Here is a 16,075-nt window from a genome sequence, read left to right on the forward strand (position 1 = left end):
TGGCAGCCGCTGGAGTTCAAATTCATCAAAATATAGAATTGAAAGTCAGCTAAAAACCCATCTGGTTCACTGATGTCCTTTAGGGAAGGAAATCTGCAGTCCTTACCTGGTCTGGCCTACATGTGACTCCAGAGCCACAGCAATGTGGCTGACTCTCAAACAGCCTAGCAAGTCACTCGTAGAACACAGAACATTACAGCGCAGTACAGGCCCTTCGGCCCTCGATGTTGCGCCGACCAGTGGAACCAATCTAATGACCCTCTAACCTAAACTATTCCAATGTTATCCATATGCCTATCCACTGACCATTTGAATGCCCTTAAAGTTGGCAAGTCCACAACTGCTGCAGGCAGGGCATTCCACACCCTTACTACCCTCTGAGTAAAGGACCTACCTCTGACATCCGTCCTATAATTACCACCCCTCAATTTAAAGCTATCATTTCAATAGCAACTAGGGATGGGCAATAAATGGCATTGCTGGCGCCACCTACAGGCTGTGAAAGAATAAAGTCCAAAAACAAATAGAGAATTGGAACAGCAATCATACTTTAAGAAAGATGCCAAAGTCCTCCCTTGTCTTCAGGTTATTGAGGTAAAGATTAGCTGAAGAATAATTCAGGCAATACTCCTGGTGACAGCGGCACACCTTCTCCTGAAACTGATGGAAAACATTTTTGTATCAGCGAAAAAAAAGTTTTCATCGCAAGAAGAAAAACACGAAACCAATGATCTAATCAAACTGAAAAACAACATGAGGTTCTGTGTAGCAGGTGTGGTGATGTTACTGAAGGGGGGTGGACTGCGTTGTATTGAATGGTGGACCATGTTCAACAGGTTGTCTGGTCTACTCCTGAACCTATTTCTTAACTTTCTGCTTTTCTCACTGGTCAAATGTACAGCAAAGGGGTTGTGGAGTTCACAGAACCCTACAGTGCAGAAAGAGGCCCTTCAGCCCATCGAGTCTGCACCGACCACTATCCCACCCAGGCCCTACCCCCATATCCCTACATATTATACCCGCTAATCCCTCTAACCTACACATCCCTGGACACTAAGGGGCAATTTCTTAGCACGGCCAATCAACCTAACCCGCACATTTTTGGACTGTGGGAGGAAACTGGAGCACCCGGAGGAAACCCACGCAGACACTGGGAGAATGTGCAAACTCCACACAGACAGCGAGCTGAGCCGGGAATCGAACCCAGGACCCTGGAGCTGTGAAGCAGCAGTGCTAACCCACTGTGTTACCGTGCTGCCCGTTGGAGGAACTTAGGGAGGAGATAGGGAGGAGTGGGGCCATGGAGGGTTCAAAAACAAGATTAAATGATATGACAAGTTTCACCTGCTCACATATGTTCCAATCATAGAATCCCTACCGCGCAGGACGAGGTCGTTCGGCCCATCAAGTCTACACCGACCACAAGCCCACCTAGGCCCTAACCCCATATCCCCATGTATTTACCCTGACTAGTCCCCTTGACACTAAAGGGCAATTTAAGCATGGCCAATCCACCTAACCCGCACATCTTTGGAGTGTGGCAGGAAAGCAGAGCATCCGGAGAAAACCCATGCAGATACAGGGGGAACATGCAAACTCCACATAGACAGTGACCCAATGCCAGGATTGAACCTGGGTCCCTGGTGCTGTGAGGCAGCAGTGCTAACCTACTGTGCCACCCTGAGGCTCAAAACTTAGAGTTCTGTGAATTTTGCAGTGATTCTCATGAACTCTCAAAAAACAGACCAACTGCCTTTACAGCGATTACACTCTTAACATATTTGGTATTTGCTCTGGCAACAAACCAGACTGGCTGACTGGCATCCTTCTGCCTCTAAGTTTCTGAGGTTTCAATAATTGCAACAGTAGAATGTAGGAATATGTTTGTCTCGGAGCCAGTTCTATACCGCTGCATTGTTCATTGTTGGATTCCCAGTGTTCAGGACATTTATCCATCAACTGACACTGCCAGAACAGATAATCTGCTCATTTTCAAATTGTGGAGTCTTGCTGTGCACCCATTGATTAGCACATATCCTACTTTACAATTGTGACTACTTCACTATTGTAAAGTAGGATGAAGGAGTACAGTATCAAGGGTAGGACCCTTAGCTGTGTTGAGGAGCAGAAGGACCTTGGGGTCCGGGTCCATAGGACTCTTAAATTGGCCTTGCAGGTGGAGGATGTGGTCAAGAAGGCGTATGGTGTACTGGCCTTCATTAATTGAGGGATTGAGTTTAGGAGTCGGGAGATAATGTTGCAGCTTTATAAGACCCTTGTCAGACCCCACTTGGAGTACTGTGCGCAGTTCTGGTCGCCTCACTACAGGAAGGATGTGGAAGCTACTGAGAGGGTGCAGAGGAGATTTACAAGGATGTTGCCTGGATTGGGAGGCATGCCTTATGACGATAGGTTGAGGGAGCTAGGTCTTTTCTCCCTGGAGAGACGAAGGTTGAGAGGTGACCTGATAGAGGTTTATAAGATGTTGAGAGGTATAGATAGGGTGGATTCTCAGAGGCTATTTCCCAGGGCTGAAATGATCACTACGAGAGGACACAGGTTGAAGGTGCTGGGGAGCAAGTACGGAGGAGATGTCAGGGACAGGGAGATGTACTCATGGGACTTAGTGGGATTGGGAGTTATAGATAGTTCTATGGCCTGGTAGGTATCGATATGATCGGCACAACTTGTGGGCCTAAGGGCCTGTTTGTGCTGTAGTGTTCTATGTTCATTGTAACTTCATTGTAAACTGAACTTCTACAGTAAATCTGGAGGGATGTAAAATGTGCTGTTGTGTTGGAATTTTCCGTTTGATTAGCATTGGGCAAGACTAAAACATGAGGGAAGGAACAGGCTAGGTTTTGTACCCAACCTGTCTCAGCTCAGCAGCATTAAGGGTGCTCTAACTGATTGCTTCAGCACAAGGGGTAACTAACCAGCCAGGGCTCATACTGTCAACCGTTCTATAGCAACCTTTCATGGTGCAGAGAGTCAAGAGGCACTCTGAGATCATGAACTCCAGGGCACACTGGTTATGACGGAGTTAAAGGCTGTAACATGGTTATCATTCAAGATTAGTTCCTTCTGGTTTCAACATTAAAAATCCCATATGGTAAATATTTAGCAGCAAATACCTTTGACAACACAGGAATGAGTGATGATAGCTTCCAGGAGTTCTGAATTGTATCCAGGAGACTGGTCAAGAAATCCAGGCTCACCTAATATGATCAAACAATGCACAGGATTACGACATTTGAAATGTGAGATATGTAACACCTTGTATCATAGTTGCTCAAATACAACTTGTGTTCTGTCCAAAATTCAAATTACTTGAAATTTTTTGGATTGTTGCTCAAAAAAAAAGACCAAAAAGGCTCAAAAAAGAAAAACAAGTAAATTAACTCAGAACCAAACAGTGTCCAATGCTAGTTGTGATTCCACAATTGGTCAACACTATCTAATACTCCTGAGTATGCTAAGTACACTGACAACCAATTGAAGATAGACAGTTGGGCGTGCAGTGTGGCTCACTGGCGTTTGCTAGAAGGTACACATATTCATACACAGGGACCTGTCCTGTGCAGACAAAAGGAACATAGAACATAACAGCGTAGAACAGGCCCTTCGGCCCACGATGTTGCGCCGACCAGCTTTTTTAAAAAAAACAACACTAACCCACTAATCTAAACCAATCCCATTTCGTCCATAAACCTATCCACAGATCTCTTAAACGCCCCCAAACTAGGCGCATTTACAACTGCAGCTGGCAGGGCATTCCAGTCCCTCACCACCCTCTGGGTAAAGAACCTACCCCTGACATCAGTCCTATAACTACCCCCGCTTAATTTAAAGCCGTGCCCCCTCGTGCTAGCTTTCTCCATCCTAGGAAAAAGGCTATCACTATCCACCCTGTCTAAACCTCTAATCATCTTATATGTTTCAATAAGGTCCCCTCTTAGCCGCCTTCTTTCCAGCGAAAACAACCCCAAATCTCTCAGTCTCTCCTCATAGGATCTCCCCTCCATACCAGGCAACATCCTGGTAAACCTCCTCTGCACCCTCTCCAAAGCCTCTACATCCTTCCTGTAATGTGGGGACCAGAACTGCACACAATACTCCAAGTGCGGCCGCACCAGAGTTGTGTACAGTTGCATCATGACGCTGCGACTCCTAAATTCAATCCCCCTACCAATAAACGCCAAGACACCGTATGCCTTCTTAACAACCTTATCTACTTGATTGCCAACTTTCAGGGATCTATGTACACATACACCTAGATCCCTCTGCTCCTCCACACTATTCAAAGTCCTCCCGTTAGCCCTATACTCAACACATCTGTTATTCCTACCAAAATGAATTACCTCACACTTCTCCACATTAAACTCCATCCGCCACCTCGCGGCCCAGCTCTGCAACCTTTCTAAGTCACCCTGCAAACTATGACACCCTTCCTCACAATCTACCACACCTCCGACTTTGGTGTCATCAGCAAACTTACTAATCCACCCAACTATACCCTCATCCAGATCATTAATAAAAATTACAAACAGCAGTGGCCCCAAAACAGATCCCTGAGGCACACCACTCGTAACTGAACATGTCCAGGCATTGTGCCTATTTTGAATTAGACAAAAGTTTGGGGACAACAGTTGCCTGGTGCATTCTCCTTGATGACACCTCAACCAGAGTTGACTTGCCAACCAATCTCTTTTCTCCTGCAGAATAAATTGTTGAACACCTTGAAACTTGGAATTCCTCTCTCTGTCCAAAGATGTGTAGATTAGATTCATTGGCCATGCTAAGAAATTGCCCCTTAGTGTCTAGGGATGTGTAGGTTAGAGGGATTAGTGGGTATAATATGTAGGGATGTGGGGTTAGGGCCTGGGTGGGATTGTGTTTGGTGCAGACTCGATGGGCCAAAGGGCCTCTTTCTGTACTGTAGGGTTCTATGTTCTGTCCTGCGGAGTGCAAACTTTGGCAGCATAAGGCTATGTTCTATGTTCTATATTCTATGAGGCAGCACACAGTGGTACAGTGGTTAGCACTGCTGCCCCACAGTGCCAGCAACCTGGGTTCGATTCCTGGCTTGGCTCGCTGTCTGTGTGGAGTTTGCATATTTTCCTCGTGTCTGTGTGGGTTTCCTCCGAGTGCTCCGGTTTCCTCCCACAGTCCAAAGATGTGTGGGTTAGGCGGATTGGCCATGCTGCACTGCCCCTTAGTGTTAGGGGATTAGCATGCTAAATATGTGGGGTCATGGGGGTAGGGCCTGGTGGGATTGTTGTCAGTGCAGGCTCGATGGACTGAATGGTCTCCTTTGCACAGTAGGGATTCAATGATTCACGTCTCTTTTTTCAGAAAAACTCAAGTTCTATATGACCAAGCTACTATTTTTGGAGTGTGCGTCACCATAAGACATAGGAGCAGAATTAGGCCATTCGGCCCATCAAGTCTGCTCTGTCATTCAATCATGGCTGATATTTTTCTCATCTCCATTCTCCCGCCTTTTCCCCATAACCCCTGATCCTCTTATTAATCAAGAGCCTATTATCTCTGTCTTAAAGGCACTCAATGACTTGGCCTCCACTGCCTTCTGAGGCAAAGAGTTCCACAGATTCACCACTCTCTGGCTGAAGGAATTCCTCCTCATCTCTGTTTTAAAGGATCATCCCTTTAGCCTGAGGTTGTGCCCTCTGGTTCCTAATTTTGCATACTAATGAAAACATCCTCTCCACGTCCATTCTATCCAGGCCTCGCAGTATCCTGTAAGTTTCAATAAGATCCCTCTTCTTCAGCCAGAGAGTGGTGAATCTGTGGAACTCTTTGCCGCAGAAGGCAGTGGAGGCCGGGTCATTGAGTGTCTTTAAGACAGAGATAGATAGGTTTTTGATTAATAAGGGGATCAGGGGTTATGGGGAAAAGGCTGGTAATTTTTGAACCTACTTTTTTTTCTCTTTTGCATAGTTTCTATTTATTAATTACATTACTGCTGTTTCATTGCATTGTACTTTGTTTGTTCCGATCTCTTTTTCAATAAAAACTTTCTTTAAACTTTGATAAATGCAAAGGAAAATTAAGGTGAAAATTAAGCTTTCAACACAGGCTGAAGCTTTGAAATGTGGTGTATGATAAAGGAATCATAGAAAGAAACCCTATAGTACAGAAAGAGGCCATTTGGCCCATCGAGTCTGCGCCAACCACAATCCTACCCAGACCCTACCCCCATATCCAAGCATATTTTACCCACTAATCCTCTAACCTATGCATCTACAGTCAATTTAGCATGGCCAATCAACCTAACCCGCACATCTTTGGACTGTGGGAGAAAACCGGAGCGCCCGGAGGAAACCCACGCAGACATGAGGAGAATGTGCAAACTCCACATAGACAGTGACCCGAGCCGGGAATCGAACCCAGGACCCTGGAGCTGTGAAGCAGCAGCGCTGACCACTGTGCTACCGTGCCACCCACAGTAGGGAAGGAAAGGAAAGGAAAGGTCACGCCCACTAGTTTGAGGCCCAGCTGAAGTTATGACCTCTGTTCCTCCTGTCCACCTGAGGTACACTGACCCCAGTACAGAGATCCATCTCTAAGTCGGAGCACATTGCCAGTGTCAGACTGGTATAACGCTGCTGCCCATTCTCCCAGCTCTACTCACCTCGGACAGTTCCTCGAGGTTCGCAAACAGTCTCCAAGAATCAACGTCCAGAAGCCACCCCTGGCACTGTAGGTGTTTCAATGTATTCAGGAAGACCTTGAAAACAGAAACAACAGTGAGAAACTTCTAAAAAAAATGGGGGAGTCAAAGTCCATATTAACCGTGGTAACGTGGCCCCTTCGAGGGGGTGAGGCTTTGACAGCCACGTGATCAGGCGGGACTCTAAAATAAAGTAAAATTTATTTATTAGTCACGAGTAGGCTTACATTAACACTGCAATGGAGTTACTGTGAAAATCCCCCAGTCGCCACAATCCGGCACCTGTTTGGGCACATCGAGGCAGAATTTTAGCACAGCCAGTGCACCTAATCTTCAGAGTGTGGGAGGAAACCGGAGCACCCGAAGGAAACCCACATTCAGCAGCTCCACCACACATGGAATCTGTTCCAGATACCCCTGACTTGTTTCATATTAACACCTTTAACAGTTAAGCCAGCAGTGCTGGGCACAGTTACAAACCCACCTTCTCCATCACCAATAACTTGTCTCTGAGGTAGGCACATTCACTGGTGAAGATCTCCCACATGGCCTGTTGTAGCCTTTTATCCTTATGTTCAACCTTGGCCTCTGGGTTAAACTTCTGGATCTTCATCGCGTATGTCCAGCTTTTATCCTGACAGGAGAGATGCATTATTATAGAAACAGATACTTTGAAAATCACCAGGGCTCTGATAAAGTAGAAACTCTTCCCTCTGGCAGAGGGGACAAGCGCATAGAAGGAAGGGATTGGCCATTTATCAGCAAATGGTTGGGTCCAGAACACACGACCTGAGAGCGTGGGGGAGGCAGATTCAACTGTGGTTTTCACATGGAAACTGGATAATTACCCAAAGAGAGAATATTTGCAGGAACCAGGGAAAAGGCAGGCAAATGGGATTAGGTGAGCAGCTCTTGCAGAGAGCCAATGAGGGTATGATGGGCTGAATGGCCTCTTTCTGTACTGCAGCCATTCAATGATTTCTATATCAATAGGGTGTATGCATTGAGACAAACAACAGGCACAGAAACATGAGTGGCATGGTGGCACGCGCTGCTGCCTCACAGTGCCAGGGACCAAGATTCGATTCCCAGCTTGGGTTGCTGTCTGTGTGGAGTTTGCATGTTCTCCCCATGTCTGTGTGGGTTTCCTCCGGGTGCTCCAATTTCCTCCAAAGATATGCTGATTAGAGGGACTGGCCACGCTAAATTGCCCCTTAGTGTCCCAAGATGTGTTGGTTAAATAGATAAGCCATGATAAATGTGGTTACGTAGGGTGGGCGTAGGTAAAATACTCTGCAGACTTGATGGGCCAAATGGCCTCCTTCTACACTGTCTATGATTGGCTGACTCCCGAATATCAGAGGACCCATTTATGAGGGAAACCTTAGCTCTTTAACTGTGAAAGACCTCAACTGGAGTCATATTCAGTTCTGGGCACCATCCCTTTGGAACCATTGATAAAAGAATTCAACAGGATGGATGGGGAGACATTCTTTCCAGTGGGGATAGGGCCTAGAATTAGGTGGTAAAAACTTAAACACAGACTCAGCTACTTAGGAGTCCAAAGATGTGCGGGTTTGGTTGATTGGCCATGCTAAGAAATTGCCCCTTAGTGTCCAGGGATGTGTAGGTTAGAGGGATTAGTGGGTAAAATATGTAGGGATGTGGGGGTAGGGCCTGGGTGGGATTGTGTTCGGTGCAGACTCAATGGGCTGAAGGGCCTCTTTCTGCACTGTAGGGTTCTATGATTATATGAAAATCAAAAAACATGTTTTTAACACAGAGTAATGAAAATCTAGAACCTTCTCTCAACAGTTTGTACATGGAAGTGCGACTTTTAGGACTGAATGGGTGTGTGTTTGCTAAGTGATAGAACAAAGAACAACACAGCACAGGAAACAGGCCCTTCGGCCCAACGAGCCCATGCCGCCATTTCAACATTATGAGTTCCCTCTTCCACCCATGACTCCTGTCTGCGCTTATGGCACTCCACATTGGAAACCAGATTGAGGGGAGACTAATTTAGCGACAATTTGTTACACCAATCCGCCTAAGAGCACATCTTTGGGGTGTGGGAGGAAACTGGAGCACCCGGAGAAAACCCATGCAAGCACGGGGAGAATGTGCAAACTCCCGCAGACACCGGCCCAAATCCATGTATCTGCACCAGCAAACAGTGATAGTCACTGAGCTGTCGTGGTGCCCATCAGCTGGTCCAGTTTAATCGATACATCGCGGGATAGGCTGGGTAAACGGAATGGTGGTACAGGTTATACAGGCTTCCTGTTCCTAAGAGGGAGCATTCACAGCAAATTATGTGAGTGAGGAAATGCCTCAGAATCAGCAGCATTCCTTGCGGAGTCTGAACTCATGGCAGAGAGAGGGTGCGTGTGAAGACAGATCAGTAATCGCGATGAGTCAGAACAAAATACCTTGTATTGCTGGAAGCCGAAATCTGTGCAGTTCCCAATCTCAAGTGAGGACAGAAGGTTCTCCAGGTCCGACATCTGCTTTTGTTTCACTTTATTCTGAAACCAGAAACGTAGAACATGGAATGTGTGGATTTAGTGTGATAAATACGGCACGGTAGCACAGTGGTTAGCACTGCTGCTTCACAGCTCCAGGGTCCTGGGTTTGATTCTCGGCTCGGGTCACTGTCTGTGTGGAGTTTGCACATTCTCCTCGTGTCTGCGTGGGTTTCCTCCCACAGTCCAAAGATGTGCGGGTTAGGTTGATTGGCCGTGCTAAGAAATTGCCCCTTAGTGTCCAGGGATGTGTAGGTTAGAGGGGATTAGTGGGTATAATATGTAGGGATATGGGGGTAGGGCCTGGGTGGGATTGTGTTCGGTGCAGACTGGATGGGCCAAAGGGCCTCTTTCTAAACTGTAGGGTTCTATGATTCTATGACTTCATTTGCACCTCTGTCAGACAGGATTCGGAGGGGTGTTGTCTGATTGTATAAGGATTTGGTTTTGGGAAAGTCAAGATCAATTTACCACAATCCTTAAATATATCTCCAGCTGGCCAGGGTGTTCCCTGACCCCTCGGAGACTTGTGCGACCCATGTGTCTGGAGGCCTCTCCCCCTCCGCCCTCCTCACTCCCTATCCTTGTCAGAAACGCCACCTACACCAATCACAATTTGATGACAGTTGAAAAAGAACAATCCGGAAATTGTTCAGTGGCCTCTCATTTTCTGTGTGTGCTATTTGTGCCCGTGTCTCTCCCCTGACTGTGTGCTCCTGCTAAAGCCTTCACTCACAAGGTGTGGGCATCTCAGGCGAGCTAGGCATTTATTACCCACCTTCTAGTTACTTCGGTGTTGGAGGGGATGATGGTAGTGGTGGGGGTGGCACTGGTGGCGGTCTCTGGATTAACAGTCTAAACCATTGGAGTTTTCACTGGTATTAAACCTGATCCTAAGACTGTAATATTGTTCTGGTACCAGTAAGAGAGTGTTCTCATTTATCTTTCATTCCAAACGTGAATACATTGAGATAGGACAACAGTAAGTTGTAACTTGCACCCATGAGTCAACAGGGTGGAACAGCAGGCAACAGCTCAGCCAGACCAGACCACCCCCCCATACAAGGGGCACTTGGATTTAACCCCTACTCCAGCCCAGTTAGCTGACCTGTGCTGGGGACAGGGGTCACAGTGTCACAGTTGACCGTTACTCCTCGTGTTAGGGGACAGTGGGGTGGCATGGTAGCACAGCGGTTAGCACTGCTGCTTCACAGCTCCAGGGTTCTGGGTTTGATTCCAGGCTCGGGTCACCGTCTGTGTGGAGTTTGCACATTCTCCTCGTGTCTGCTTGGGTTTCCTCCAGGTGCTCCGGTTTCCTCCCACAGTCCAAAGATGTGCAGGTTAGGTTGATTGACCATGCTAAGAAATTGCCCCTTAGTGTCCTAGGATGCTTAGGTTAGAGGGATTAGTGGGTATAATGTGTAGGGATATGGGGGTAGGGCCTGGGTGGGATTGTGTTCGGTGCAGACTCGATGGGCCGAAGGGCCTCTTTCTGCACTGTAGGGTTTCTATGGTTCGATAGTAAACTGGTTCAACCTGGTTCGAATCACTGTCGCTGCTCCACACACATATCGACTGCCCAGTGGAGAAAGATGAGGCAGAGAGGGCTGAACAAAAAACATCACTGATTATAACCCATAATTGATTACAACGTAATGGACAGATACAGGGAACACTTACGATGAGGCTCAAGGAGCCTCAACGGCAGCACGGTAGCACAGTGGTTAGCACTGCTGCTTCACAGCTCCAGGGACCTGGGTTCGATTCCCGGCTCGGGTCACTGTCTGTGTGGAGTTTGCACATTCTCCTCATGTCTGTGTGGGTTTCCTCCGGGTGCTCCGGTTTCCTCCCACAGTCCAAAGATGTGCGGGTTAGGTTGATTGGCTGTGCTAAAATTGCTCCTTAGAGTCCTGAGATGTATAGGTTAGAGGGATTAGTGGGTGTAATATGTAGGGCCTGGGTGGGATTGTGGTCAATGCAGACTCGATGGGCCAAATGGTCTCTTTCTGTACTGAAGGGTTTCTATGATATCAGATCTCTGAACTCAGTTACTGAAGGAAAGAGCCCAGGGAGAGAAATGAACAAAAACCTGCTTAATTGGAAAGTTGGGTTTGTTCCTACAGGAGGATATTTGTTAATTATATATAAATAATTAAGAGGTTAGATGGTTAATTTAATAGTTAAATGGCTATGTTAAATAGTCCTTCAGTTAAATGGGGTATTTTACATCTGTGCTTATTGTAAGAAAGAAACTGTATCTTAGTCATTGGTGTTACTGACACGTGACTGCACAGTGGTACAGCGGTTAGCACTGCTGTCTCACAGCGTCAGTGACCCAGGTCACTGTCTGTGTGGAGTTTGCACATTCTTCGCGTATCTGTGTGGGTTTCCTCCAGGTGCTCCGATTTCTTCCCACAGTCCGAAACATGTGCTGGTTAAGTGTGCTGGCCATGCTAAACTCTCCCTCAGTGTACCTGAACAGGCACCAGAGTGTCAACTAGGGGATTTTCACAGTAACTTCATTGCAGTGTTAATGTAGGCCTACTTGTGACACAAATGAATAAGTTTGAAACTTCAAACCTAATATCACCCGAGGTACAGCGCTTTAGGATTAAGCTTCAGGTTAGACAAGTTTGTACCTGCTAAATTTATCTAGGTTTGTGAGAATCACTGTAAACAGAACCTCCCCAATCTCATGTACAAGGAGGTGACTGAGGCACAAACTCACTGCTATCTTGGGAAGTGTTTGACACAAGTTGCCCAATGTATATAACTATTTGTTCAGTCTGTCACAGGTTCCACCTCCAAAACCTGAGGGAGTGCCAGAACATTAAACAGTCTACTAAAACATTACACAGCATTACCATTCCTCGTTTGGTGAACGGCCACTTTGACTTCTTGGATTCTGAAAGAGAAAGTTGGGGCAGCTTTAGAATGTTGCCATCCTCTCCGGCAGATCGCACTTCCTTCTTCAAATTACCCAATGCGCAAACCCACTGAGTACCCACAACACCAAGCTTCTGAAATATGAGTTATTGACAAAGCAAACAGGCTGTGGAAGATCCTATCTGACTTGTACACAGGTCAGTGGGCTTACCTGTATTGAGGATGGGTGTTGACGCTGTACGGTAAAGGTGCTCTGCACCATTAGAAATTAATAAATCCCCGGGAAATATCTCCAGCTCAGGTAAACAAACAACCAAAGAACTGCGCCGACGGTGAGACAAAGACCTGTAACAGAGAGAGGGATAAGCATAACAAGAGGACAATTTTTAATGGGTTTATTTAAACACGACTGGATTAAGGGATCTTACATGGAGCAAGAATAATTAACATCCATCTCCATCTCTAAGGATATCACTTTTAGAATCCATAGATTCCCTACAGTGCAGAAAGAGGCCAATCAGATCTGCAGTGAGCATCCTGCCCCGCTCTATCCCTGTAACCCCATGCATTTACCCTTCTAATCCCCCTAATCTACACAGCTTTGGGACACTCAGGTGCAATTTGGCATGGCCAATCCACCTAACCTGCACATCTTTGGATTATGGGAAGAAACCAAGCTCCCGGAGAAAACCCACAGAGAGACCCGAGAGAGAGAGAGAGAGAGACAGAGACAGCGAGAGAGAGACAGACAGAGACAGAGACACAGAGAGAGACAGAGACAGAGATACAGAGAGAGCGAGAGAGAGAGATACAGAGAGAGACAGAGAGAGAGAGAGAGACAGAGACAGAGAGAGAGAGAGAGAGACAGAGACAGAGAGAGAGAGAGAGAGACAGAGACAGAGAGAGAGAGAGAGATAGAGACAGAGAGAGATAGATAGAGACAGAGAGAGATAGATAGAGACAGAGACAGAGACAGAGAGAGAGGGACACAGAGAGAGACAGAGAGAGAGAGAGAGAGAGAGAGAGAGAGACAAAGAGAGAGACAGAGAGCGACCAGCAGAAGCTAGTCCTGATACAGACTTGATCCAAACCTTGCCAGGACTGAACTGAACTGAACAAATAACTGTCACTACAATATATGAATTCTTATCAGTGTTATTGAAATTGTGGGTCCAAACTGTGTCCCTAACTTTCATAAACAACTGGCAGCTGTGGCTGTGAAAAATTTCTGTCTGGGTTTATGAGAAAGCTTTGCCTGCAAGATTATTTTCAAAAAAATGCTGCCAACTTCCAAGCTAATCCCAGAATGTCTGCTATGTTTAAAATGTGGCCAAGTTAGCGTTGAAGCTTAGCATAAGCAGAAATATCTTAAAAGTCTTTTAACTGAAGCAAACCATACAAAGGATCCTATATAATCCAACCCAGAATGTTCCAAAATACGTTATATAAATGCAAACTTTTTTCAATCTTTCAAAGTAAAAGTTTATTTATTAGTCACAAGTAAGGCTTATATTAACACTGCAATGAAGTTACTGTAATATTCCCCTAGTTCCCTCTGGCATCTGTTCAGATCAATGCACACAACCGGCATGTCTTTCGGACTGTGGGAGGAAACCAGGGCACCCCGGGCAAACCCATGGAGACATGGGGAGAATGTGCAAACTCCATACAGACAGTGACTCAGACCAGGGAATCAAACCTGGGTCCCTGGCGCTGTGGGGCAGCAGTGCTAACCACTGTGCCGCCCTGATCTTTCATCAGAACGGTTTCTAAACTTGCCTCATTATTACTCACACGTGCCTCGCGCCACAAGCAGGGCTTTCTTCAACCAATCGGCAGTCTAAGGTAGAATCAACCTGGCATCTTCACACTGCTTTCCTTAGGGTTTAGGGGTTATATAAATGCAGTGCGTTGTTGTTCATTCATGCTGCTTATACTGGGTCAGCACTCCAAGCAGAGTTTGAGGCTCTCCCCTACCTGCTTGTCCACAGCTGCAGGTGGCCCAGGGAAGGGGTTCTCTCCCCAACCCCTCCACATTGGTGTCCTGGCTGCTGAAATCATTTTTACCAAAACGGAAGCCCCCCTCACTCCTTCCCTCCCCTCCCCTCTCCCCCATCTCTTACCCGAGCTGCAGGCTGCTTCAGTGCTGAAGGGCTTCCTATTGCCCCTTGACCTTCCAGCATCAAGAACCCCCCCCCCTCCTCTATCTGTAAGCGGGCACAGAGCCTACTCTCTGACCATTAACTGATTTGGAGAAGTCACTTCCCGATCATTGTTTCCCACACATTGTGGTACGTGACCCCACTTGACCCTGATGTTAGGGTTCCATCCCAAAGGGCAACACCCTGCCCCATGCCAATTTTATATTCAGTAAGAAGTCTCACAACACTAGGTTAAAGTTCAACGGGCTTATTTGGTAGCACAAGCTTTCGGAGCGCTGCTCTTTCATCAGGTGAGTGTCGAGTTGGGTTCACAAACAGGGCATACATAGACACAAACTCAATTACAAGATAATGGTTGGAATGTGAGTCTTTACAGGTAATCAAGCCTTTACAGATACAGACAATGTGAGTGGAGAGAGGGTTAGGCACAGGTTAAAGAGATGTGTATTGTTTCCAGCCAGGACAGTGAGTGAGATTTTGCAAGCTCAAGCAAGTCATGGGGGTTACAGATAGTGTGACATGAACCCAAGGTCCCGGTTGAGGCCGTCCTCATGTGTGCGGAACTTGGCTATCAGTCTCTGCTCAGCATCTCTGAGTTTTCGTGTGTCGTGAAGATGAGGAGGATTGCAACAGACACTAACAGACGGTACGGTAGCTCCACGGGCGGCACAGTAGCACAGTGGTTAGCACTGCTGCTTCACAGCTTCAGGGTCCTGGGTTCAATTCCCGGCTCGGGTCACTGTCTGTGTGGAGTTTGCACATTCTCCTCGTGTCTGCGTGGGTTTCCTCCGGGTGCTCTGGGTTTCCTCCCACACTCCAAAGATGTGCGGGTTAGGTTGATTGGGTGTGCTAAGAAATTGCCCCTTAGTGTCTAGAAAACCGTAGGTTAGAGGGATTAGTGGGTATAATATGTAGGGATATGGGGATAGGGCCTGGGTGGGATTGTGTTCGGTGCAGACTCGATGGGCCAAAGGGCCTCTTTCTGCACTGTAGGGTTCTGTGATTCTATGAAGACGCTGAAAGATGCCAATTGGTTGAAGAAAGATAAAAAGTTTGCATTTGTCGAATGTATTTCAGAATAATCTGGGTTGGTTTTTGTGGGATCCTTTGTATGATTTATTTCAGTTAAAAGACTTTATTTTCAGATATTTCTGCCCCTGTAACTAACTGTGCTAAGCTTTAAAGCTAACTTGGCCACGTTTTAAAAGGAGGAGGCATTCTGGGATTAGTTTGGAAAGTTGACTGCATTGGCTTTCTCAGAAGTTTTTCACAGCCACAGCTGCCAATTGTTTATGAAAGTTAGGGACATAGTTTTGTAGCAGCAATTTCAACAACACAGATGGGTAGATAAACTCGTGAGAAATGGGATGAAGACGGCATAGATGCGTGTGGCTTTGAAGTGCAAAATTCTTTAATGCTGATTATTTACAGTGCCAATTACCCGACCCCTAACTACAGAGTCTGCCTCTCAGTGCTCCTAAGTCTTATGTGGCCTCACACTATGTCGAGGTGACTCTCCAAGATGCACCTCAGAGGTCGTGATGGCTTGTAGTGCTCCGTTCCCTGGCCTTTGATGCCCTTGGCTGGCATTCTCTGGACGGCCAACATTTTGGTGTGACAGATGTAGCTACGCCATCCAATTCAGCCTGCTGCCCTTGAGTTGCACTGGTGCCAGGAAGGGGGGGGGGGATTCAGAAGGGCTGGAGACTGCCCGAATCTCCTGAGTGACAGGCCCGAGATGGCCTCCAGCATTTCTTCCTTCCTTGGGGAGCTCGTGTGCTCCTGGGAGATTCCATGTGATGGAAGGA

At 46.8% G+C, this 16,075-nt stretch overlaps 1 protein-coding gene across 1 annotated transcript in view; it reads right to left on the bottom strand.

Moving 5' to 3' along the window:
- The window catches only part of plekhg7 (pleckstrin homology domain containing, family G (with RhoGef domain) member 7), a 75,106-nt gene that overhangs the window by 23,518 nt on the left and 35,513 nt on the right, over nt 1–16,075 (bottom strand). Inside the window, exons 4-10 of the mRNA XM_080207798.1 lie at nt 12,317–12,450; nt 12,084–12,124; nt 9,127–9,222; nt 7,179–7,328; nt 6,656–6,751; nt 3,135–3,218; nt 550–660 (exon numbers count right to left, since the gene is read on the bottom strand). Of these exons, the coding sequence (XP_080063924.1) occupies nt 550–660; nt 3,135–3,218; nt 6,656–6,751; nt 7,179–7,328; nt 9,127–9,222; nt 12,084–12,124; nt 12,317–12,450 (712 nt within the window). The remainder of the gene's footprint in view (nt 1–549; nt 661–3,134; nt 3,219–6,655; nt 6,752–7,178; nt 7,329–9,126; nt 9,223–12,083; nt 12,125–12,316; nt 12,451–16,075) is intronic.

Source organism: Carcharhinus amblyrhynchos, chromosome 19 (assembly GCF_965287045.1).
Source record: "Carcharhinus amblyrhynchos chromosome 19, sCarAmb.v2.hapA, whole genome shotgun sequence".
Lineage (NCBI taxonomy): Eukaryota > Metazoa > Chordata > Chondrichthyes > Carcharhiniformes > Carcharhinidae > Carcharhinus > Carcharhinus amblyrhynchos.